General features: G+C 33.5%; 3 protein-coding genes across 5 annotated transcripts; all 3 read left to right on the top strand.

Annotated features, from left to right (window-relative positions):
• The first annotated feature begins 1,454 nt into the window (after positions 1–1,454).
• LOC107411490 (uncharacterized) lies at positions 1,455–5,393 on the top strand. The gene is made up of 3 exons (XM_016019086.4): positions 1,455–2,123; positions 2,458–3,538; positions 4,870–5,393. The coding sequence occupies exons 1-3, from the start codon at positions 1,738–1,740 to the stop codon at positions 5,173–5,175; spliced, it is 1,773 nt and encodes a 590-aa protein (XP_015874572.2). The 5' UTR covers positions 1,455–1,737; the 3' UTR covers positions 5,176–5,393.
• A 6,640-nt stretch (positions 5,394–12,033) lies between these two features.
• Positions 12,034–17,948, top strand: LOC107411503 (ubiquitin-activating enzyme E1 1). 3 transcript variants are annotated; one of them, XM_016019100.4, is made up of 7 exons: positions 12,034–12,421; positions 12,686–13,065; positions 13,600–13,817; positions 14,058–14,852; positions 15,344–16,212; positions 16,323–16,755; positions 17,127–17,948. In XM_016019100.4, the coding sequence occupies exons 2-7, from the start codon at positions 12,699–12,701 to the stop codon at positions 17,721–17,723; spliced, it is 3,279 nt and encodes a 1,092-aa protein (XP_015874586.3). In that variant the 5' UTR covers positions 12,034–12,421; positions 12,686–12,698; the 3' UTR covers positions 17,724–17,948. The 3 variants fall into 3 exon arrangements, with proteins under 3 accessions (XP_015874586.3, XP_015874587.3, XP_048323980.2); XM_016019101.4 differs by having other exon boundaries at positions 12,683–13,065; XM_048468023.2 differs by lacking the exon at positions 12,034–12,421 and having other exon boundaries at positions 12,434–13,065.
• A 3,457-nt stretch (positions 17,949–21,405) lies between these two features.
• LOC107411483 (histidine kinase CKI1) lies at positions 21,406–25,951 on the top strand. Its single transcript, XM_025070820.3, has 6 exons — positions 21,406–21,468; positions 21,909–22,130; positions 23,020–23,398; positions 23,502–24,070; positions 24,228–25,559; positions 25,721–25,951. Exons 1-6 carry the CDS (start codon positions 21,406–21,408, stop codon positions 25,949–25,951), a joined length of 2,796 nt encoding a protein of 931 aa, XP_024926588.2.
• The last annotated feature ends 580 nt before the right edge of the window (positions 25,952–26,531 follow it).

Here is a 26,531-nt window from a genome sequence, read left to right as displayed (position 1 = left end):
CATAATATATATATATATATATATAATATAATATTTTGTTTGTGCATTCTTAAACTAATTTTCGTCCAATTTTAGGATGTGTATGCAAATAAAATATACATATGTTCTGAAAAAAATATACATTTTATGAAAAATTGCTTTAGAATTCCATACCAAATAATTACATATATATATATATATATATATATGTATATATATAAACAAAGGATAGCAATAGTTTTATGATTTGCTATAATTAACAAGAACTGATTATTATTTTCTTCGGTGAATAACAAGGGAACTAATTGGTTGGTAGATTTACCTAATATCCATGTAAGTTAAAGTGACTAAGATACAGGGTTGGGAATCCAATTTCTAAAGCTGTCAAATCTATTATGATTGATGGACATGAACATGAATTAGATAAAATAGATAGAGATTCCAGGAATGGAAGATCATGCCATCTTCTGTGTCCCATCATCTAGGTGGCTTTTTATGGACTTTACAAAAATTCCATTTGGTCATTACCATGTGCCTTTTATCAATACTAAAATTGATAATATATATATATATTAACATTTTTTTATGTTGACGTAATATTTTCAAAGAGGTTTTTTTTTTTATCAGATTAATCTTTTAAATTTAATTTTAAAAGATATACCTGACTTGATTAAAAAAGACTTAAAAAATTCAACCACTGTGAGAAAAAAAAAAATTTAATATTATCATTACCATGTCAATCTTATAATATCCTTGTTGATAGTATTTAATAAAAATAAAAATGATATGTTTACTTAATCAGGGCCAGGGCTTGAAATATTCGTTTGAAAAGGATGTCTGGGCCGGTCGGGCCGGGCTGGGCCCAATCAAGGTTGTCTTCATTGATCCGTAAAAGAATGGTCGTACGAGTTTTTATTTATTTTTAATTTTTTTTTGAGTGATAGAAATTCGTTATAGGGCTGTATTTTGGTTGATTGGTAATAAGATCCACATGCGATTTAACAAAAGGAGGGACCTACTTTTGCTTTTCGCATTAAATAGCGGACCCCATCTCAGCCTAAAAATAAAATTTTATAAAAAAAGAGAATCCAAAAAAAAAAATTTGGTCCCACTCTAGGAAAGTAGGCAAAAAGAGAGAGCGTACGAATCCCAAATGGGGAGATTATGCTAAAAAAAGAAAAAAAAAAAAAAGATTTTCTATTTCTCCTTGATCAACGGCCCGTATATCAGCGTTTGATGTGGATCAAATTTCCATCCCTTAATTGTACCATCACATGGCAGACCAATTTTTTTTTTTTGACAGCGGACCCCACTTGCACGGTCGCATCGAGTTCCAGTGGGGTCCAATATGTGATCACCACCGTCCATCAAATCATAGAGCATCAAAATCAATGTTTCCTCATCGTCCTCAATCACACCCTACTTTAAATAAAAAAAAAAAAAATTATTAGTATTATTTAACCAATTTATTCGCCTCTCTGTCATAAAAACAAACCACCACTACTACCACCCTGACCATCCTCAAATTTTTTTTTTACTCGGAGAGAAAATATGGGAAAAGAAAACTCAGGAATCCCAAACAAACCCCATTCTCTGTCTACTCTGTTTTTGCTTTGGTGGAGTTGAGCTAGCGAGACAAAGTGAGTGAGTGTGTGTGTGTGTGTGTGTGTGTGAGTGTGTGTGTTTGGAAACTGGTTTACGCCGAGCCGGCATTTGGGTTCTTTCTGCATCTGAGCTAGCCTAAGACTAGAACCAGCCATGGCTGCAGCCTTGGAGTGTTGGTCGAGCCGAGCTAGTACGGACGAGGATATGGTGGAGCAGGTGTTGATGAGGACCCAAGACAGATCCGAAGGGGCTCTGACGGAGAGCTCATCGGGTGCCGGAGTTAAAGAGTCTTCGGCTATGCAGAAGAGGCTTCAGAGGCTGAGTCGGAACGTATCCGAGGCTATCGCATCTCTTAAGAACTCGCTGAATCTCGACTCGGCACGTGACCCGCCTCCGTCTTCGACCGCCAAGGTCGAGAGCTGCAGGAAAGTCGTTTGGTGCAGTGTGGTACGGAACCTGACGCAGCTCTACCCTGGTAGTCAGCTACCGGAGAAGCTCGTTTCCAACATTCGCAAGCATTACGATTCGTTGCCACTGAGGTTTGATGTCCTAGCAAAATATGAATCATTTTTACAATTTTTTTTTCTTCAGCACTGTTTGGTTGCAGAGAAAATGGAGGTAAAAGTAGGAAAAAAGAAAAAAAAGAAAAAAGATTGTGGGCCATCTAAAGAATGAAAATTTCACCTGAGCTAAGCCATGGTTTTACACTCAGTCAGTAGAGGGGTTTTGAGTTTTATTAATATCCCAGATTTTAAGATTTAATTTTCTATCCCCTACTTCAACTATTTTATCAGCAGCCAAGCTAGAATTTTCTATGTCGCTTGGTGAGTTTTGCTTATTTTACTTTTATTTTTTGTCTTCTGATTTTAACAGTTATGCTCAGGCCGAATTTGACATGAAAGAAGTGTTTCTTCATATTAAATTGATAGAGCAGGCAGCTTTGGATGACCACCCTGCCTTATTGATTCAGGAAGTATCTGATGATGAAATTCAGGGGCCTGGTTACAAGCTCACATTTGCTTGCAACTCTTCTATTTCATGGCCTGTAATGTCCGGTGCACTTGATAATGCCTCCATTTGCTGCAAGAAAATCCAGCTCTTTGAGAAGAAGGGGTCTACTCTAGGCATCGTTCTTCTTCTGGTCCAAGCTGGGCAAGAGAAATCATTCAAGACCCGGGTTGAAAATGCACTCAAATCAGCTATCAGGAAACCCAAACCCACTTCGGTGAAGCTTCCATTCGGGCTTTGTGGGTGTCAGGAAGAAAATACCAGGGGTAGAGAACTGGGAGAGATTGAGGAGGACGTTGGGGAACAAAATATTAGAAATGGAATTGACAATTCAAGCCACAAGGTTCAGCTTCAGATGCCTCTACCCACTTCGTCGTTTGTTGTATCAGTTGATGAATGGCAGACGGTCCAATCAGCTGTGGATGAAATAGGGAAATGGTTGTTGAACTCTGATAATGTTGAGTTTGTCGACCAGATAGGACCAAGCTCATTCAAAGGAGTTTACAAGGGAAAACGGGTTGGAATTGAGAAGCTTAAAGGATGTGAAAAAGGAAATGCGTATGACTTTGAGCTCCGTAAAGATCTTTTGGAGCTCATGACATGTGGGCATAAGAATATTTTGCAATTCTATGGTGTTTGTGTTGATGAGAATCATGGGTTGTGTGTTGTGACGAAGTTGATGGAAGGTGGATCTGTTCATGACTTAATGCTTAAAAACAAGAAGCTTCAGACTAAGGAAATAATAAGAATCGCTGCTGATGTAGCAGAGGGAATCAAATTCATTAATGACCATGGAATTGCATATAGAGATCTCAACACACAGAGGATCTTATTGGATCGACATGGGAATGCTTGCTTAGGTGATATGGGTATCATAGCTGCGTGCAAGAGCGTTGGCGAGGCAATGGAGTATGAGACTGACGGTTATCGGTGGCTTGCTCCGGAGGTTTGTCTACTTATCTGCAAAATCTTATTGAATTTATAGCACTAGGACGTTTTGCCTCGCTAGTCATAAAAATAGTTTTACTGCAAAGTAGAACCTGAGCCTTCTAAAACCCTGTGAAACAATCTGTCTATATATCTTCAGAAGCTCTGAAACAAATTGACACAGTCAAATTTCCATTGATGCCCAGATATGGCTAAACTTAACTGTTCATTTGCCATAGGCCAAGGATTGATTAACCTAACTAGTCGTGCAGATAAAAAGCATTGGTACCCTGTGCATAGAAATTGAGCAATTCTGGTATATTTAAATTGTGCTTATTATTACATATTTTATATATCTATATATATGTGTATATATATATATATATATATACATATAGTTGCTTGGCAAAGCTTGAGCACGTAAGCAATCCTTTGTCTCTTTAGCTGTGCGTTAGAATTTGAGTCTCTTTACACTGATTTTCTTGTGATTCGTATTGTATAAACCTTACCAGCATCCAAGACTCATATTATTTATTTATTATGACAATTTCTTAATTATTTCTTTCATTATGCATCCAAGGTTGTAATCTGGATTCAATGAATTCGGGCAAAGTTATCATTGTCCAACCATTCCCACTTAAAGGGACTTTATGTCACTTATCCCGACATAATTGTTCTAGCATGCATAACATGTATTCATAATTGCTAATACTTTACATTTCAATCTTGTGTTTACCTTTATTTAAGCACCCTTATGTATTCCACTAAACAAATCAGCTTCATCGCTACCTTGTGGCAGTGGTATTTTCAACAAATTACAAGGGTACTATTTGTGGAGCCCACAAAAAGGCAAAAAAAGGCTTTTTGAGAGTTTTAGCTTTATATTCTCTGTCCATGTATATACCTAACACCTTTAGGTACCTGATAATCATTTTGAGTTTGCATAATTCATGATGAACCATGAACATTTTAAGATGCCCCATTTTAGATGCTCTTTTTTTGTTTTTTTATGATAATATTGATGCTCTTTGTTCTATCTTGAAATGAGGTGAGCAAAATGCAGGTAACAGGTATCTTGCAACTTTACCAAATATTTCTTTCTCATGCCACTTTAACCATCTTTTGTCGTTTTCAGTTCCATTTTTATTTATCTATTTGAGAAACCAATAACCCCAACAATGACCAATTCTTTTTCCTTTGTGACCTCTGGTCTGTTTCTTTTTCCACCCGTACCTAAAGTGAAATCTTTTTACTTATGAAGTTTGTTCTTTTTTCTGTATTCCTGATCTGAGTAATTGAGGTAATAGATATAGTATTAATTATTCTCCTCCTCCCACTTTATGAGTACAGATTATTGCTGGTGATCCAGAGTGTGTATCCGAGACATGGATGAGTAATGTATATAGTTTTGGGATGGTTATCTGGGAGATGGTGACCGGTGAGGCAGCCTATTCTGCATTTTCACCAGTGCAAGCAGCAGTTGGTATAGCTGCTTGTGGCCTTAGACCTGATATTCCGAAGGACTGTCCTCAAATGCTGAAATCTTTGATGACCAAGTGCTGGAACAACTGCCCATCAAAGCGCCCTCAGTTTTCCGAAATCCTATCAATACTGCTGCGACCAAACAATAACAACAACAACAACAGTAATAGGTAAACAGTAAACGACCTTTACTGTCTCATGGAACATAATATGCCATTCTATTAATGCAATCCCTTCTCATGTAGGAGCTGCTATGCATAAATTGTAGATGCAAAAGCTTTTTTTCTTGGAAATGAAGATAAATCAATTCCTCTTTTACTGTAGTTCTATGGAAAAAGCATTATAAATATATATATATCTATACATATATATAATTTTTTTTCTATGGTTCATTTGATGGTGTTTTAGATGGCCGAAAATATTGAATAGCTTTATTTCCTGGCACGTGTTTTCATAGATGATTAGACATTTCATATTAATTGAGAAAGACTTAGGATAAATTATCGTCATTAAGAAGATTATTACGTATATATATCACCTTAGCGAAACGACAAACAACTCTGCCTCCCACCTTATTTATTTTTACTAGAACTGGTACACCCTTTTAATAATGTTAAACAAAAAGCTCTAAATCTATCATGCAATTTCAATTATATTTTATAATAAAAGCTCCTTTAATCATAAAACCCATGTAATTATTTCCACTCATATACAATCCAACCAACATCAATGAGAAAAAAAAGTTAGAGGAAACAAGATTCTGTATATGGATGGCCTACAAGTTTTAGATACACTCATAAAAGCGTATAGCAAGTATCCCAAATTTTCTTCTTTTACGGACCAAACAATTAAAAGTTTCCAAAGTGTTTTGTCTGGTGGCTATCTAAAAGGGCCGAGAATGGGGTCATTCTTGTTATTTTGTTCCATGGATACAGAGCCATAAAAAAACCCATCCTTTCAGCTGGCATATAAAGATCAGTTTTATTATTCACCAAAAATAAATAAATAAAGATCAGTTTTATATATATATATATATATATATATTTACGAAGATTGTCCAAGGAACAATATCCATTATTTTCTTGGGAAAACTCTGTTTTGAGCTGTATTTTTTGAATATATTGAAGTTTGCATTGGTGGAAGGGTTAGCATAAAAAAGGGTTTGGGACAGTATAAGAAGACATGGGTCTTGAAGAAGAAAAAAGGAAAGAGAAAAAGAGAAAGGAAAATAATTACATGAGCAAATGATTATTGAAAGTTTGGTGGGTATTATTGATTCACGTGAACAGTGGTTTGGAAAGGACTTGGTTTTACGGTGAAAGTTAATATATATATATATATATATATATATATGTGTGTTAGTATTAGCGTCAGGGCTTTGACAATTTCTGAAGAATTATGGCTTGCGTTTTGCTTGATTGTCTTAAAAGGCAGCAGACTCTGTTTGAACATGGCAGAGGTCACATGTTGAGGCTAACCATGCTCTCTAGGCTGCACATGCTATATGTGCATCTGCATGTGACTGTTCCAGTCAAACTCAGAAATAAAATTTTACACGACCAGTTTCCTGGCTTGACTTTCAGTATTTGAATCAATTGTTCCTGTAGATAATTGACTATTTCTTAAGGAGAAAGAGTTTAAACAATTTCGAAAGATAACATAATTATATATATAATATATATATATATATATATTTTTTATATACATATTGCATGGCTTCTTCTTCTTTAAAAATAACCTTCCCGATTAATCACACATGTCTCGGAAACATCCAAGTGGATGATTGTTCATGTATTACTGTAGTTGGTATTTTGGTCCAATGTGTGTTCCTTTTGATGGATCGGGCTTAATTAATCGCTTTTCCACTGCTTTGATATGGGTGAAAACTCTTCTTGTGGTTCTTACTCTTATGGTTCTTACTCTCTGTATCCAAGTAGATGGTCTATTTCAAAAAAATTAAAAATTAAACATTAGGGGGAAAAAAAAAAAAAGAAAAAAAAACAATGCTGATCTATGCTGGTAAGCTTTGGTTTATAGACTATGAAGTAGCATTCAATTGTTTTTCTTTTCCCTCATTTTCTGACTATGCGAGGAAAATGATTGAATAGTAGCATATCTTATATGATCAAAAGTAATACTATTTAAAAACTCAATGAAATAACAGGTTGCTTTATACAATTTTCTTAAGTGATCCCTTAATTATTCGGTATAGGTTGATATGTAAATAATTTATTATTTAATTTGTGCTAACACACATGTAAATCATCCTATGACATCCCCAATAAAAGTCTTTTTGCCAAAGTTAAGGGAGAGTGGTAGCATAATTTTCTTTTTGTTGGGAGAGTGATGCCATAATAAATCAGAAAACAAATACCCAATATATATATACATTTGATGAAAATAGCATGCTTTAGATGGAATTAAAGGAAACATTAATATATATATATATATATATATATATTGGTGAATAGAGAGTTAAAACAAACATTAATATTGGGAAGGAGGGGTTTAGTCTTTTAGAATGAATGGAAAGCCATTACTCTCTCCTGTTATGTGAAAAAACACATCCCATAATTACAATGCAACAAAAAAATATCTTAGACAAGGATTTCATGGTTTTCTTTTCTTTTTTTTTTTTTTTTTTTTTTGTGGTGGTGGGGGGGGGGGGGGGGTAAATCATTGATTTCATGGTTGGTATTATAAGAAAGTACACCAGTTTCGTACCAATAAAGAGACAATCAACGTCATAAATTGGTACAAAAGTTTAGTAGATATATATTTTTTTTAGTACAAATTAAATAAAATGTATTAAACATTATTTTCCGTGCTCGGAATGTGTGTGTGTGTGTGTGTGTGTTTCTTCTTTTCCCCCTTATTTTTTCATTTTCTAATGATACTTTCAAGTCTTCATAGAAAAAAGTTCACCATCTGGTATGGAACAATCCAATGGCAAAAATATTAATTTTTTTATATTAATTCTAAATTAGAATCCCCATTTCAATGTTTAAAAAAAAAAAGTTCACCAGGAAGAATAATTTATTTGGGACTGCTTGAGAACAAAGCAAAGGTAAAAGGATAAAAAGAAACAATCCAGAGTTTGTGGTCTGTGCTTGGCGGAACATAAAGTAGTACATATTAAAGGGAAAAATGAAAACAACAACGACAATTGGAAGCACCAAAGAGGAAAACAAAAACAATGGGAAACATCTAAGAAGCAGCACAAGGGCCACACGTGCACCAGCAACAAATAGATCAAGCACTGGTGCTTACATGTATACATCATGTGCCATCTGCCTTTGAGTTTTCTACGTGCAAAGACGTGGTTTCTTTTTCTTTTAGTAGAAGGCAGAATTGGGACGCTTTTATTAGCTGTGATCATGACCTATGTTTTTTGTTTGGTAGAATGATGATTTTATTATAATTAGGTGGAGTTTTTCTAAACCACTTTAATCTGATGGAAGTTTGGTTGCTTGCCACACTAAAATACTTCTTTTATTTTTTTATTTTTATTTTATAAATATAAAAAAGTTGGAAGGGTAGAAATTGATGTGTCGCTGCATTTTTAAATGATAGACAAGTGCGCTTAAAGTAATCTTAAATATCTATATTTTTTATTATTATTAGAGTTAAGCTTCTTATCAATCCATTTTGTTAGCACATAAATCTATAGTACAGTAGTTTAATTACTGTGATGTGGCAAATGGAACAAAACAATGATAAACCACAAAGCAAATATATAAATACCGTGAAATTCATTTCGTCCCTACTTGATCAAAGAATAATTCTGAGTTTTTTTGAATGGACGTAAGTCAGTTTTAAAAGGTGGGCTTTAAGAGGCTTTGTTAGTTTTTAGTTGTGAGCAGGGTTCTTGTTATTGCTATAACTGCCCAAATACTATGTAATAGCTTACTACTGAAGCTCCACCATCGAAAGCAATATACAGATTCTCTCTGTCTCTCTCTCTCTTTTTCTTTCAATTTTCTCTCGGTTTTCCTTGTATATTTTTTTTTTAATAAGATGTTTGGATAATAATAAATTTAGAAGGAATCTAAAATTTATTGAAAAAGTAAAAAAAAAAAAATTGTTTGCATAATTTAAAAAAAAAAATTTATGGATCCTAACAAAAAATAAATCTTATAATATAAAAAATTGAGATGAAAAATAATTTTTTTAAAAAAAATATTATTTTAAAATTTTCTAAAAAAATTATTTTTATTAAATTGAATTCCAAAAAATTAATGTTTAAAAATTAATTTATTTCAATATTTTCATTTTTACCATATTATTAGAATTTTGTTTTCTAATATTCTAAAATACTCCAAAAAATTAAGAAAAGAAACAAAATGCATTGAATATTAATCTTTTTATCTGAAAAAAAAAAAGGAAAAAGAAAAAAAGGAAACCTACATTGAAAATATCCAAATTAGAGGAATCATTATCCAAAATGGGTTGCACAGGTAAATTTTGGAATGTACAATCCTCCCAAATCCCAATTAACAGGGAATTTCTATGTGCAGATCTGTCAGCCAGCTACCCGATCATTCTGTCTGATTCACACCAATCAAGAAGGAGCCACTTAAAATCCATAGAGATTCTTTATGCCGTATGGGATCTAGCAACTAAACCCTTGAAACGACGTCGTAAACTGAAAATTTTCAAAGTCTAAAAATTAAATAAATTAAAATTCACATGCTATGACAATGACTTTACGGTGACAATTTCAGGGTGTTTTTATGACATCTAGATTTCAGCACTTTCTTAAAAAAGCAATTTACGCATCCATCCGTGAAGAAGATTTTTCACTTTTATTTCAGGTGAAAATAAATAGTTAATAGCTCATGAGAAGAATAATTTTGAAATCAATTTCTTTCCAAATTTCACTTGGTAGACAGATGGCTCATTTAAACTTGTAAGAGTCAAATTTAATTCGTAACATTTTGAATTAATTGAACAAGTCGAAATCAATCTATACATGTTCAATTTTTGTGGGCCTGCAAATTGAAGTCGATTGCATATTTCATTTCAACATTTTATTTATTTATTTAATCCTGATTCAGATGTGCTTAATTTAAAATTTTATAAATTTAGTTTTACTTATCTCAAAACTTGACAAGTAACGAATTTTTAAAGACATGTTTGTGATGTATGATTTGATTAAGTTGAATTGAATGATTTTAAATTTAGGTCATTCAAATTTGCAAACCTAAAATAATATAAGTCTAATTTAACATAAACTTGCACCCCAAGGGAATGGACCCTAAGATAATTGACTTAAAAACTCCTTTTAATTTATAGTTTTATACCATATTCTTAGTAACGTAGCACCCGTGGGGTGCTTTAATGACATCTTACACCATGTTTTTCCTAAAAATGGAAACCTAACCCTTTTCATTTTTTTTTTCCCCAAAAAACCATATTTTTCTTAGTTTATCTATTTGTCATTTAGGACACTTGGGATTGATAAATTGTTGGATTTCTAAATTCTTACTTATTAAACTCTCCTTAAAAGAATCAAAATATTTAACAATTAAGGGATAATGTTATCAAAAGTACTTAACCTGTATTTTATGTGATATTTTAATCTTTAAACTAATTTTTTGTGACAATTACATTTTAAACTTTTTATAACAATACACCATTAATCCCAATTCAAATTCCATCTAAATATCTAACATAATATGCACATGTCTTTTATGTGCCAATTTTATGAGGATATTGAAAGTCATTTTAACTTAGCAACTCTCTATCTCTCAATTAGTATAACAGATCATGAAGAACGTCGCAAATTATGAACTCTGCAACTTTGATTTTGAAATTCATAACTACTTGTTAAAAAAAAAATTTCAATTTTAAACATCTCATTAATTTACAAAACAAAAAAAATTCAAAATTATTTTATACTACTTCATCATACAAGATTGCAACAAAAAATATAAATAACTCAATATTCAAGTCCAAATTAATTAATATAATTGGATAAAAATAAATATGGTAGATATCAAATTTAATCAATTCCCCCCCCAAAAAAAATCAAATTTAATCATATTTTATTTTAAAATCAAATTTGTTTTTTAAAAATATATCAAATTTCTCCAAATTAATACTCAATAAAATAAATTGTCTGTAAAAAAAAGGATAAAACCTACAAATCCATTTATTCTCTCTCTTAAAAATTATGATTCATGAAAAAATCAACTTCCCAAAATTCATAATATCCTCCGTATATGGATGCATATATCTCTACACCTGATTCACAAAGACCCCATGGCATCTGGAGTCAAAGTCGACATGGATGATGTGTGTATTCCAGGCTCAACAGCCTTTTTGCCTTTGATGATGTCTTTAGTGCACCGATGATCACACCAGACAAGTAGCTATAACCAGTATTTCCCAAAAAAATACTCATAATCGGTGCAATATTGAAGGTTATAGTCCCAAGAGTGATGGAGTTTGGCATGATGAAAACTGAAAAGATGTTTCAGAAAAGTCCCATAGTTATTGAATAGAAATGATTTTTAATGCCCCACATAAGAGGTATATTTATATTTTATTAAATATTTAGATGGAATTTAAATTTGAAACTGTTTCAAAGAGTTTGAGATTTGAATTGTCATAAAAAAAAATAATTTACAGATTAAAATATTACATAGCATATAGTTTAAGTATTTTTGATGATATTTCCCCATAAATTAAACTCAAAATAGGACACAAAAATAAAACTCAATCTTCTTTTAATATGAAATAAAAATTCATTTATGAAATAAAAATTCATTTAAAGATCTTTTATAAAAAAGGTGCTAGATTTCCAATTAAATCTCATCAAAGGCCACTAGATGGAGGGCCCATAATTTTTTTTAATTATATATATATATATATATATACACTTTGTTTTTTGGCAAGAGAAGGGCTACGATTTTCACTTTCACACTGAAAAATTAGATAATACAATTATACATGCATTTATATCCATACGACGACGTTTACCAGTTTCAGAGTCATTTTTACACTTCTACCCCTCTGCTGACTTCTCTCTGTGTTGGAGAACAAAACCAAATTCATTTCGTCTCTCTAGAAACTCCTACTCTCTCTCTCTACGCAGAAAGATCATGGTGTAATACAATCCTCAATCGGTACCTGTCCCCAGCTCCTTCCTCTCCAAAAACCCTAGAAAAAATACCAACACAAAAAAAAAAAAAAAAAATGCAAATCCATAAATGCCCTTCGTCTCTCTTCCCAAACCTCACTGTATAAAGCCATAGCTAAGCTCTTTCACAAATTTTCTCTCCCTAGACACTTGTAGGAAAAGTTAAAAGAGAAAAAAAAAGAAAAAAAAAGAAAAAAAGAAAAAAACTCATAAATCAAAATCTGGAACCTGTCATTCGCAAAGATTCATTTCTTCTCTTACTCATACCACTAATCGGTACGTTCATTTTTTTTCTGTTTCGAATCTTTGATTAATAGTTAATCATTCTATTTTGGTTCGAATCTTTGCCTTGGGAATTATGCTTAAATTAGGATTAGGGTTTGGGTTCATAGCTTTTGCCCCGATCTTTCTTGGATTCTTATTCCAAAGATATGTGGCCGATGATGGTATCGGAGTATGGTTGATTGTTTTTGTTGTTGCTTCTTCTTCTTTTGTGGTGGTTTTGTTGGTGATGGTGGGGTTTCGTGGATGTTTCAGCAGCTTACTGCACTATATGCTTCCAAGAAAGCGAGCTTGCGAAGGAGCGGTTGTAGAAGAAGACAGGGATACTAACAACAACAACAGCGCAAGCGCATCTCCTATCAAGAGGCATCGGATCGGTTGTTTCTCCGCCCACACAGCTGGACCGGCCACGAACGTCGTTAGCAGCAGCAGCAGCAACAACAATCATAGTAGCAGTAGCGTAGCTAAACAAGAAGAAGAACACACAATCGTCATGGCTATGGGGGATTCGAACCCTTCCGACATCGATGAGGATCTGCACAGCCGACAGCTCGCGGTCTACGGCCGCGAAACGATGCGGAGGCTCTTTGCCTCGAACGTCCTTGTATCTGGGCTGCAGGGTCTCGGTGCTGAGATTGGTATGGATTTTAGAAACCTTTTAGTTTGTTATGCTAGTTCGTTTTGCTCTAGTAGACTAGGATGTAGTTTCTATTTTTTTTAATATTTTGTTGGTGATAATTCGTCCTTGTTTGGTACTGGGTTTTTCATTTCCCCCCCCCCCCCCCCCCTTGTAGATATGTTTGTTGATTGTTCTCATTTCATGGTACGGATAATATCAGTTATTTGCGAGAACGGCTCTGGTTGGAATTGGATTTAGAAACTTTGATAATTTAAGTTGATTAAGGAAATTTTAGTTATGAGGTGTCTGGCTTTTGTTATTTATCTGGTCCTGTTAAAAGGACAATTATGACTTTTAAGAGAGCTATTTATGCTGAAAATAGGTAGAGACAACTGAAGTGGTATCTTTTTATAAGTGTACCTGTTCGGTGTTTAGAATTGTGCTGACATGTTGTCTAGCGTTCATGTGGAATTTAGATTTTTATTCTCTTGGGTTGAGATTTGAACCGTGTAACTAGTTATTTTCAACCTTTAATGTGATCTCTGCTTTGCAGCAAAGAACCTCGTTCTTGCTGGTGTCAAATCTGTGACCTTGCATGATGAAGGGGTGGTGGAGCTTTGGGATTTTTCGGGTAACTTTCTCTTTTCTGAGAATGATGTTGGTAAGAACAGAGCACTTGCTTCTGTCCAAAAGTTGCAAGAGCTCAACAATGCTGTTATTGTACATACATTGACTTCGGAGTTGAAGAAAGAACAACTTTCTGATTTTCAGGTACTTCCATCTGATGCTTATTTGTTTAAAGGTTATTTTGTTGAGGCATGTCTGGACGTCTGTGTATGTGAATAGTGGCTTATTTTTCCATGGTTGTTGATAGAGGCGTTAAATCTGGATTTTCGAAATTGTGATGTATGATTATATATTTATTGCTTATGCAGGTATTCAAACATGCATCTTGGTTGCATTTTGCATAATGTGTTATTGAGTCGCCTCTTTTATTTTTTGGTATTGCAGGCTGTTGTATTCACTGATATCAGTCTTCAAAAGGCCATTGAATTTAATGATTACTGTCATAGTCATCAGCCTCCTATTGCCTTCATTAAAACTGAAGTTAGAGGCCTTTTTGGTTCTGTGTTCTGTGACTTTGGACCTGAGTTCACTGTTTTTGATGTTGATGGAGAAGACCCACACACTGGTATAATCGCATCCATCAGCAATGACAACCCTGCTCTAGTATCGTGTGTTGATGATGAAAGACTTGAGTTTCAGGATGGGGATCTTGTTGTCTTTTCTGAAGTTCATGGAATGACAGAACTGAATGATGGAAAGCCTAGGAAGATTAAAAATGCTAGGCCTTATTCTTTTACTGTTGAAGAGGATACCACGAATTTTGGTACCTATGAGAAAGGTGGTATTGTCACGCAGGTGAAACAACCCAAAGTGTTGAACTTTAAGCCATTAAAAGAAGCACTTAGAGATCCTGGTGATTTTCTTCTGAGTGACTTCTCCAAATTTGATCGACCACCTCTCCTACACTTGGCTTTTCAAGCACTGGATAAGTTTGTGTCTGAGTTAGGACGGTTCCCGATTGCTGGTTCAGAAGAGGATGCTCAGAAGCTTATATTGCTTGCTGGTAATATCAACGAGACTCTGGGAGATGGGAGCCTGAAAGATATTAATCCAAAACTTTTGCGGCACTTTGCCTTTGGTGCCAAGGCAGTACTGAACCCTATGGCTGCCATGTTTGGTGGCATTGTTGGACAAGAAATTGTAAAAGCATGCTCTGGAAAATTTCACCCACTCTTCCAGGTTATTACTTGTACATTTTTATGATTTATTGTTATATAATAAAGGTTGGATCACATGTGCACTTATAATTCTTTATATTCTGCTCTCTTAGTGTGGATAAGCATTTAGCATCTTAGTAAGATAGTTGACTTGGTACTTTCTTCTCACTTTCTCACACTTGCATCAAAATTTTCAAGCACAAATGCAAAACAGATTTACATTTAAATGCCATCCACACAAACAACAGATAATTAAGATGCAAGCACCCACCTTACCACCCTCGTTACCGCTGCGTAAATATAGATATGAATATTGGAATTTGGGACTAACAAGTTAACAATAAATAATAACTGATTTAGCAGATTTGTTTTAGAGCATGCAGAACTATGTCAAGTACGCATTCTTTCTCGTGACAAAAAGCTAATTTTTTAGTGCTGAAAGTTATGTGATACTTAGGAATATTGGATTTTGGTTCTGGTAAGTGGTAACCTGTTGTTAACTTGTTTCTACAGTTCTTCTACTTTGACTCAGTGGAGTCGCTTCCAACAGAGCCACTAGATTCCAGTGAATTTAGACCATTGAATAGCCGTTATGATGCTCAAATTTCAGTGTTTGGATCTAGGCTTCAGAAGAAGCTAGAGGATGCTAAAGCATTTATTGTTGGATCTGGTGCACTAGGATGTGAGTTTTTGAAAAATGTTGCCCTGATGGGTGTTTCATGTGGCAATCAAGGGAAGCTAACAATCACAGATGATGATGTAATTGAAAAGAGTAACCTCAGTAGGCAATTCCTCTTCCGTGATTGGAACATTGGGCAGGCTAAATCCACGGTTGCTGCTTCTGCTGCTGCATTGATAAATCCTCATCTCAATATTGAAGCTTTGCAGAACCGAGTTGGGCCTGAAACTGAGAATGTGTTTGATGATGCTTTCTGGGAAAATTTGAGTGTCGTAATTAATGCACTAGACAATGTCAATGCCAGGCTTTATGTTGATCAGAGGTGTCTATATTTCCAGAAGCCACTTCTTGAGTCGGGGACTCTTGGTGCTAAATGCAACACTCAGATGGTTATTCCTCACCTAACTGAAAACTATGGTGCCTCGAGAGACCCACCTGAGAAGCAAGCACCCATGTGCACTGTACACTCCTTTCCACATAACATTGACCATTGCTTGACATGGGCTCGATCTGAATTTGAGGGTTTGCTTGAGAAGACTCCAGCTGAAGTGAATGCATATCTGTCCAATCCAAGTGAATATGCTGCAGCTATGCGTAATTCTGGTGATGCACAGGCTAGAGATAACTTGGAGCATGTCCTCGAGTGCCTTGACAAAGAAAAATGCGAGACATTTCAAGATTGTATTCTCTGGGCTCGCTTAAAGTAATTTCCTAAATAATGATTTTTTTTTTTTAAATAAATTTTCTTGAAATCACAGGTCAGAGTCATATTTTGTTATTTAGTTTGTGATCATCTGATTTTTGTTTTCTCAGGTTTGAAGATTATTTTGCTAATAGAGTTAAGCAGTTGGTTTATACTTTTCCTGAAGATGCTCCAACAAGTACTGGAGCTCCATTCTGGTCAGCCCCTAAGCGATTCCCCCATCCACTGCAATTCTCAGCTCATGATCCTGGTCATCTTCATTTTGTTATGGCAGCATCTATACTACGAGCTGAGACATTTGGTATTCCAATTCCTGACTGGGTTAGAAATCCTAAGAAGTTGGCTGAGGCTGTAGATAGGGTTATCGTCCCAGAGTTTCAGCCCAAGAAAGATGTCAAAATTGTGACTGATGAGAAGACTACCAGTGTTACTGCTGCATCTGTAGATGATGCACTTATAATTAATGAATTGATTAACAAGTTGGAGCATTGTCGAAAGAACTTGCCACCAGGGTTCAAGATGAAACCAGTTCAGTTTGAGAAGGTATATCTATGTTCTCTGCTCGTCTTTCTCTGTTCTTTAAATGGGCATCTTTTCAGACACAGCTTCCAAATGTAGTCAATATATCTTATAGATTAGCATGATTGACTTTGTATCACTCTAATTATTGATTGAAGTAATGGCCGTGTATGGCTGTGGATCTGTTGGAATGATGCTTGGATATGTCCTTTATATATTTTCTAAAGCAAGCAATCTGGCTGAAAATAGATGTAGGATATGCCATTCTGATCATGTTTCTTCATTTTCTTTAAATTCTCCTTGGACAGTTGGAATAACTCTTTACAGGTTCATTATGTTATTCTATCATCTATTATTTATCTATTTGATCTTTATTAACTTAGCTGGCCATGCAGGATGATGATACCAACTATCATATGGACTTAATCGCTGGGCTTGCCAACATGAGGGCCAGAAATTACAGCATTCCTGAGGTTGACAAGCTGAAAGCCAAGTTTATTGCTGGAAGGATTATCCCTGCAATTGCAACCTCCACAGCAATGGCAACAGGTCTCGTGTGCTTGGAGCTGTACAAGGTTTTGGATGGAGGCCATAAGCTAGAGGACTATCGAAACACGTTTGCCAATCTTGCATTGCCTTTGTTCTCCATGGCCGAGCCAGTTCCACCAAAGGTTATCAAGCATCGTGACATGAGCTGGACTGTTTGGGATAGGTGGATCCTGAAAGACAATCCTACTCTAAGGGAACTACTTGAATGGCTCAAAGCTAAGGGACTGAATGCTTACAGCATCTCATGTGGGAGTTGTCTGCTTTATAATAGTATGTTTCCTCGACACAGGGAGCGAATGGACAAGAAGGTGGTGGATCTGGCTAGAGAAGTTGCGAAAATGGAACTCCCTCCTTACCGTCGACATTTGGATGTTGTGGTGGCATGCGAGGATGACGAAGATAATGATATTGACATTCCGCAGATATCAATCTATTTCCGTTAAGCTCCTTTTCTCTCTCTCCCGCTCTTTTTTGCTTTTTTCCCTTGGTACACCGATTCAGTTGAAGAAAATGGACCTAAGGAGCAATTTGCTTTAAGGATTTCTTGTTACATGATTTAAATAGGTAACAACTTTAAAGAACCCTGTAACTTTGAATATATCCAATGGTTATAATGTTGTCGAGTCTTCCATCGTCCTCGTCAAAGGATGATGGGGAGTGTAGAGGTATCTTTGTTCTTGCTTTTTGTCCTTTATGTTTTGGTTGTGTTACTAATAGGGTTAATTACAAGTACAGCCATAAACTACCAATTTTACTCTTTTTTAACTTCATTTAAGTGCAAAGTCATTCCTGCTGTGTGCCTAAAGTTCCGATTAATGGATTATGTCAAAAATGGATGGAGATGTCTTTGTAAGCTCGTACATTGGCTTTCACTTGTCCAATTATTACCGCAGGTGACAATTACAAATTAATGAAAATGTAAACTCGTAACATAAATTAATTACTTTTCAAAAAAAAAAAATGCTTTATTGAACTGGTGTGTGTGACCAAAAAAAAAAAAAAAAAGATTTCTGTACTAATAGGGGTTTTTCGATTTGCTTATTTATTTATTTTTTATTTCTTGTAAAGTGTCATGTGGGTTGCCACATGGACCAACCTTATGAGACAAAAAAAAATATATATATATATATATAAAATGTATCCTATTTTTCCTCCACTTTCCCATTAACTTTTCGGAAAAATCTAGATTCATCTTAGCGAACGAATGGAGGAGCAAACATACCATATCTCGAAGATTAATCTGCCTCATTGTTCCCAATAGAAGCGAATTAATGCTCGAGTGAATATGTGAATTACTTGAGCTCCAAGTAATATATACATATTTTGATGAACAGAACTCCAAGCAAATTATAAAGCAGAAGTTCAAAATCTTACCGTGTGTACGCTTTCTCTCCTTCCAAACAAAGGACCAAAAAGCATTTTGGAAAAAAGTAAAATAAATAAAATATCTAACCTACTTCACTTTATAGTTGGCTAAATAAGGATAATATTGATAAATCATGGTTGATGATATTAATTTCTAGCATTTATTTTTATTTTTCAATGTTTAAAATCTAATAAGAAAAAATGAATCCTTTAATGGAATACACTGGAATTTTCTTAAACAAAAAAATATAAAAGTTTGACATTTTTTAATCCTTATTTATTATTGTGTCATACCAATATTGTATATAAGATGATCATAACTGTTTATATATATATATATATATTATAATTTATAAATTGAAACAAATCCACTATACTTGATATTAGAAAGGCATTAACCCATAGTTTAAAATAGTCAACTGATTAGTGATTAAATTTACTTTTCAATCTCTACTATTGATGAAATCAGATGGTCCACTTAAAGCCAAATAAGGTTACAAAATTTATAGTCTCGGTAACTAGCACCACCACCCTTAATCTGTGTGCTGTACTCTTTACTCATGGTACAACCCAGCCAGAACATACCAAAAAAGAAAATATTCTGCACTTGTGAATGAGTGGAAAAACCTAAAAAGATAAAAGAAAGTAGATTTTCTTGCATTGCCTTGTTGGATACATGTAGTTAATAAATAATTTTGATTTTGCCATATGTGGATGTTCTGCAGATCTATAAAGATTTTTTTTGCCTTTTTCAACTTTCCTTGCAATGTCAGAAAAGTAAAACAAAATTTTTACATAAATGAAACATATGCAATCTTCCATTCTTTTTTCTGTGTCCGGCCTTTACACAACAATATAATTTCTATTGAGAAAACTCGTTTCCATCAAAACAAAACATCTTCATCATCTTCTTTGCGGGGTAGTTTTCAGGTTTATTTTCTATCTCTATCTAGATTTTGTTTTTGTTTTTGTTATGGTTGTTCAATGGTAGTCTCAGTAGATTGAGTTATTTTTTTCATGGATTTTTTGTCTAAGAATTCTTTTTTCATTCAGTATAAAATTGTTTAATTATTTTTTTGTTGAGAATATGAGTAACTCTAGATTAAATAGTGGAAGCCAAATTAGAAATCGACATTAAAAGTCTATATAAAAAATCTAAAATTCTTTTAGCAAGAGAGCGAATTGGGTGTGCATTCATGTGTTCAAACAGAAGAAAGAAAGAAAGTAGTATTTGGCAGATGTACAAGGATTCTCTTTATTTCTCTAGAAATGAAATCTGATTTAAACATGTCACGTCTACATCTTAGATCGATTCAATAGTTAGATATGATCTTATTACTGGTTAATTTGGAATAATTTCCATATTTTAGAAATAAAAATAAAAACAAAAAACAATTAAAACTAGCGAAATAAAGTATGGCTACCTAAAATATAATTGCTAATTGATTACCTCCAAGGAAATTTTTTTTTATATTATTAATAAAAAAATAATATAACAATATTATCTCCATAAAATTTATTTCTTAATAATGTTTAGAATTAAATAATAAAACAAGTAGTTAAAAGTAAAGTTGGTATATCTATATCTATAGATATATATATATATATATATAATCAATATGTGAAAAGAAATTGTAAATTAGTTTTTTTTTTCCCCTTTTTCACCATAAATTTTTATTTTTGACTTTGTGAAAGTTGCTAAAGGTTTTTTTATTTTTATTTTTATTTTTGGGGTGAAAAGAAATCTGCTAAAGTCAATATAATAATTGAATAATGGTAACCTGGCAGTAAAATTTGAGCATAATTTGCTTTTAGCTTATTTTATTTAATTACTTAATTCTAAACATTATTAAAAAGATAATTATCATGGAGATATATTTTTTACTATATTTTGGAATTGTTTTTTTTTTTCTGAAAAGAATTAATTTAATTCTAAATCATATAAAAGAAATCAACATTAATTAACAAGTAATGAGATTGTTTCCTAATTAATAATAATGGCATATCATAATTCTAACCATTGTATCTAAAATATTGACATGGTACAATTTAATTAACCCAAATTATAAAATTCTCATCTGAGAGGATCCTTGTCGGACGTTCTGTTTTACATTTCTCTTTTTATAAGAAAAATAATAAGGAAAACAGAAAAAGTGTTTATTATTGAAGCAGTTATACACAGATTTATACTACTTGAGAAAATTCATGTGTGCAAAAATAAAGTTTTATTATTGAAGCTATTATTGTCTAAGTATTTTTTTAAAGAAAAAATAGTATAATATCGAAGAAAAGGAAACGTATTAGAGATGAAGGTAAATTTAACTTAATTTAACATGTGTATATATATATATATATCGTTTATATATCATCAAATGGTAGAATTATTTTGGCCAATAGAATAAAAATCTTTTTGAATTATTAATAACCATGAAAGAGTTTTACTCCTTATGTCATGCCTATTAGATTTTAAAATTTATTGACACCGCCAATCTTGGCAAAAATTATTGTTTTTGTTTACAAATTTTTTACCATAATTATAAATTTACAATTACGTGCGAAAGTACACCTTGGCCTGAGAAAACTTTTTAGATAAAAAGAGGAAAAAAAATTGAAAATGTCTTTCCTTTTTGTGCTATTGTTTAATATTTGAGTCGTTTATTTTGTTTGATAGAAAAAAAAAAAAAAGAATTTGTTTATGTTGTTTCGGGACAAAATTCAAAAAGCATTAACATTGGTACGTTGGTTGATACAGTTATCACGATGGCATCAATGAAGCTCAACTCTTTGGTAACACAACCTCTTCTCTTGATTTTCATCATCTTGGTAAGTTTTTAACCCAATTCTTTGCCTTAATAATATTATACTGTTTGTTAAAAATTTTTGCTAAAAAGAAAATTTTTAAACACCTATTTGAAATGCAAGACCGGTTTTCATAAGATTGAACTATTTTAATCTTAATCCAATCAAATTAAACTTTTTTTTTTTAATTTACCCAAATTTGATTGGACAAAAGTCTAAAATAATCTACTTCTATATAGTTTAATTCTGTATTCTAAACGTGTTATAAAGACTATCATTTTGTCATTACAAGTCATTACCAAAAGACTAATATTTGTTCTTAAATTTAATTGTTTTTTCCATTTTCATTTTAACTTGGAAATAAATTTAATATATTGTTACAACTTGCAAGAAAGATATCTTTGTAATGTAGCCTTATATTTGTGATTTTTTTAAAGCATAATGTTTGTATTTATTAATTGTAGGCTCTTGCAGTGTCGTTATCTCCCAATTTATTCATACCATGTTTATATGGTATGATAAAAAATGTGGAGCACCATGTAAACAAGAATTTTCTTAACTTACATTCGGATGAGAACAAAGCACAATTTTTACATCCATCAAACTCGTCATCAACGAATATACCTAAAGTTCTGAGTTCATCTATCAATGGATCTCATCTCTCAATTTTTGTGATTAATAATAAGGTTAGTAGCTATCTCTTCCCATTAGGACAATGTACATTTGTGCTTTATTACGTTTGATAAAATTGTATAAAGCTTATCAACTTTTTTCTTCTTCTAGGTGGCCTCATATTTTTGTTTCATAATATCACATATAAACCAAATTTCATATATTGAGTTTGAAGGCTCAATGTTTTCTTTTTCCCACCATACTTGCAACAATCAAATATCAATAGTGTACTCTAACTCTTCATTTTGCTCTTTAAATCAAGCACCTTGAATACAACAAATGATGTACACTTGGTACACAAACCTGTAGCCTGTGACTCTGACCAGTATACTGACAGATGGATTGCCAAGGGATTTGGATTTTGACCAAAATGGTAGAGGTTGGAATACCACTATTTCTTAGGTTGTAGACTTGACCAAACCTGTAGAACACTATAAAGTAAATGTATATAGACTGTGTGATAGACACAGTGAATGGTAGAAAAGGAATGCCAAACTGTGTCTTTCCAACATTTATTTATTTATTTTATTATAAAAACAAAATAAAATTGAATAGTGTGATATTGAACCTAGCATGGTTAATGAAAGCTGGTTTCAAGAAGCCGAATCAAATGGAACAATGCTTATGAACTTTTATTTCTTAACACATTAAATTTTAAAGGAAAAGAAGTTATTACTTTAGGGTTGAAGCAATAACCAACTATTTGGCTTGTATGGATTTTTTAAGGAGGTAGCGATAACAATTTAAGAAAATCTTGTTTAAGTAATATTCAAGGAATTAAGAACATAGTTTTCTGCTTCATTGTGTGTTCTATTCTTCACTAAATTATAATAATTTTTATGTTGTATGTGTATACGTACATTAACTTTTTTATATATAAATATATATAACTACTTTTTTCAGGTGTATGTTTTGGCTAATACCCAACAAAATGGATTAGTAAGTATGGTTCACAAGTGCAGCAAAATAGCACTCATCTTCCTTGTATCGACAATCATTACAATGAGTGTATCCATTGTAAGTTTTGGTTTCATAATTGTTGGAGTTGCAAGGAGAGAGATGCATTTGTGTGCATCTCTCATAAAACAGATGGAGGCCACAAGACAAGCTGAAACCAAGAGTATGAACAAAAGTCTCGCCATTGCTAGCGCCAGCCACGATATTCGAGCTTCTCTAGCTGCCATTACCGGATTGGTAGAGATATGCTATGATGAAGTTGCCTTTGGTTCCCCATTAGAAACAAATTTAAAACAAATGGATGCATGTATCAAGGACCTTTTAGGTAATATTTTATCTTCATTTCTTTTTTCTATTTTTTTTTTAACTTATATATATTTTTTAAAGTTTTGCATTTCTATAATTCCTTTTAAGTTTTCTTGTTTTAGGTATATTGAATTCTTTTCTTGATACAAGCAAAATTGAAGCTGGTAAAATGCAATTAGAAGAGGACACATTTGATGTGGCACAACTTGTTGAAGATGTGGTTGATCTTTATCACCCTGTTGGTATAAAGAAAGGAGTAGATGTTGTTTTGGATCCTTTTGATGGGTCTGTTATAAAGTTTTCACATGTCAAAGGAGACAGAGGAAAGCTAAAACAAATACTATGTAACTTGTTAAGCAATGCCGTGAAATTTACTTCTGAAGGACAGGTAACAGTTCGGGCTTGGGTTCGAAAACCAAGGTTGAAGAACTCCATTATTGCTTCAAACCGGAATGGTTTTTTAAGTCACTTGTGCTGCATATTTCACAAAAACAACAAAGCAAATGATCATGATGACTTGGACGCCATGGATGATCCAAATGTCATGGACTTTGTATTTGAGGTTGATGATACCGGTAAAGGAATTCCTAAAGAGAAGCAAAAAGCAGTTTTCGAAAACTATGTCCAAGTAAGAGAAACTGCTCTTGGACTAGGAGGAACTGGTTTGGGACTTGGCATTGTACAATCTCTGGTAAGTTCCAGTACATTTATGCATACACATAAACATATATACGAAAAACTCTCTGATCCAGGACAAAAGATAAGTGTACATATAATATATATGCACACACACAATAATGCCTCAGATTATTCACATTTACTGTTATATATATATATTGTGGCTCTAGGTACGTCTGATGCATGGAGAAATTGGAATTGTGGAGAAGGAAATTGGAGAAAAGGGAAGCTGCTTCAGGTTCAATGTTCTTCTGTCTGTATGTGAGTCTATGTATTACAATGATACAAAAGAAGAGAATATTGAAATAGTGGTTAATTCCATGGATGGCAATCATGGCATGCAGCAAAATGACTCTGGAATAACCAGGCAGACTCATAGCCCCCCCAGGTTGACCATTCAGACACCAGGACCCCGCTTAAACATTCTAACTCCAAGCCATGGAAGTGGAGTTCGTAATCCATCTAGTCCTAAAGCAGAGGGATCACATGTTGTGCTGATGATTCAGAATCATGAACGGCGAAGAATTTCACAGAAGTTCATGGAGAGCCTTGGGATAAAAGTAATAGTGGTGGATCAATGGGAAAGACTTCCTCGTTCTCTTAAGAAAATAAAACACAAATGGAACAGCAATTCCCATCACGGTTTTTCTGGGAAATCAGATTTTAGTTTTCATAATGATTGGTTGAGCAAATCTGCATCCACTAACACCAGCATTGGAGCAAAAGATCATATGCCTTCAAGTTCCATGGATGGAAATAATAATTACGTACTTTCTCTCTTCAGAAAGACTCATCTTCGCGGTGCTTCGAGCTTTATATTGCTAGTGATCGATGTTACTTCTGGACCATTTTCAGAATTATGCAAGATTGTGAGTAAATTCAAAAGTGACCTTCAAAGTGGTTGTTGCAAGGTTGTTTGGCTAGCAAATCCAATGTTACATGGTAGGATGGGCTTCAACAGCAAGAGGGTCATTTTTGATTCAGATGATATTATAAAGTACAAACCATTTCATGGAAATTGTTTATATGAAGTGGTAAAACTTCTTCCAGAGTTTGGGGGTGCATTTCCAAAGAGAGGAAGTGCTAAAGTTGCTGGAGCTCCAAGTTCATCAAGGCATCAATCTCAAACCCAAGACGTCGAATATAAAATGGAAGATCATGGTAATTCAAGCAATGGGGAACGATGGAAGACGATGAAATCAGTTTCATATGGGTCTCATATTAGACCCAAGTCTCCAATAGGTCACGAGCATGGACTTCGACAGGAAGATACGCGAGAGGAGATTGAGAAACCTTTGAAGGGAAAAAAGATTTTGATTGCTGAAGATAGCAGAATATTGGGCAGGCTGGCTATGCATCATACTTCAAGGCTTGGTGCAACTGTTGAGCTTTGTGGAAATGGAAAGGAAGCTTTAGAGCTGGTTTCCAATGGTTTGGGCAATCAAATGAAACGAGGAGCTTCCTTGGCTCTTCCTTACGATTTTATTTTGATGGATTGCGAGGTAAAGATTATGATTTCTATCATCTTATATCAATTTAATCCATTTGTTTGACATTAGGATTGGGACATTTGAACTGTAGTTCTATGAAACAATGATATATATACATATATACATTATATTATGATGATGATATTAGATATGAGGCTCTTTGTGTTTAGCAGATGCCAACCATGGACGGTTATGAAGCAACAAGGCAGATAAGGAAGATGGAGGAATCTTATGGTGTCCATATTCCGATCATCGCATTAACAGCTTACACATCAGGTGAGGAAGCCAGCAGGACGATTAAGGCTGGAATGAACGCTCACTTATGCAAGCCTTTGAAAGTAGAGCATCTATTAGAAGCCATCAAGAACATTCACAATGCCTTACCTAAAATACATTCACATTAAATGAAAATTTATTTCACTGGGTGAAAGCCTAATTATATCAGGCTTGTTTTGAGGGTCAATATATCCTCCTATTTTCCATTCACTTGGAACCTTTATTTAACCTTAATTTGGTAATTTATTACTATTTTTCAAAAATAATCATCACTTATTTTTGTGAAAGAAATAGATTTTACAGAATGTACATCTTTTTTTTTCTAATTTTAATGATATATACTTCTCTCTCTCAATTTTGAACGGATGAATTCTAAGATGGTAAGATCCAAATGTAGTATATGCAAGGTCATTAGGAAATGACCTTTTTTTGTCAATGAGGAAATGAAAATGCTAGTTGCTGCATTATACATTTTGTAACTTTTTTGCTTAACCAGTATGTAGTCAATGAATTTAACAATAATACACTTGAACATAACAATTGCCAAAAGCATTTCATACTCCATATCGTGTTATCTATGGATTTATGGTGAAAATTAGATTTTATTGACACCTTGAGATGATAATTATCAATCGTAACAATTTTAACATGCATTCACAGTTATTGTAATCTAGCAATCTTATGAATTTAGAAGAGAACACAACACAC

The sequence above is a fragment of the Ziziphus jujuba genome, chromosome 10, assembly GCF_031755915.1.
Source record: "Ziziphus jujuba cultivar Dongzao chromosome 10, ASM3175591v1".
Classification (NCBI taxonomy): Eukaryota; Viridiplantae; Streptophyta; class Magnoliopsida; order Rosales; family Rhamnaceae; genus Ziziphus; species Ziziphus jujuba.
Note: the sequence above shows the minus strand (reverse complement) of the source record. Positions and strands in the feature narration are given on the sequence as shown.

Bases quoted from the DNA above. Each gene is read 5' to 3' on its own strand.
- LOC107411490 (XM_016019086.4), top strand. From the start codon at position 1,738: ATGGCTGCAGCCTTGGAGTGTTGGTCGAGCCGAGCTAGTACGGACGAG. The intron at 2,124-2,457 runs GTTTGATGTCCT...TGATTTTAACAG, and splicing joins TACGATTCGTTGCCACTGAG to TTATGCTCAGGCCGAATTTG. The intron at 3,539-4,869 runs GTTTGTCTACTT...TTATGAGTACAG, and splicing joins ATCGGTGGCTTGCTCCGGAG to ATTATTGCTGGTGATCCAGA.
- LOC107411503 (XM_048468023.2), top strand. From the start codon at position 12,504: ATGCTTAAATTAGGATTAGGGTTTGGGTTCATAGCTTTTGCCCCGATC. The intron at 13,066-13,599 runs GTATGGATTTTA...TCTGCTTTGCAG, and splicing joins GGGTCTCGGTGCTGAGATTG to CAAAGAACCTCGTTCTTGCT. The intron at 13,818-14,057 runs GTACTTCCATCT...TTGGTATTGCAG, and splicing joins AACAACTTTCTGATTTTCAG to GCTGTTGTATTCACTGATAT.
- LOC107411483 (XM_025070820.3), top strand. From the start codon at position 21,406: ATGGCATCAATGAAGCTCAACTCTTTGGTAACACAACCTCTTCTCTTG. The intron at 22,131-23,019 runs GTTAGTAGCTAT...TACTTTTTTCAG, and splicing joins TTTTTGTGATTAATAATAAG to GTGTATGTTTTGGCTAATAC. The intron at 25,560-25,720 runs GTAAAGATTATG...TGTGTTTAGCAG, and splicing joins TTATTTTGATGGATTGCGAG to ATGCCAACCATGGACGGTTA.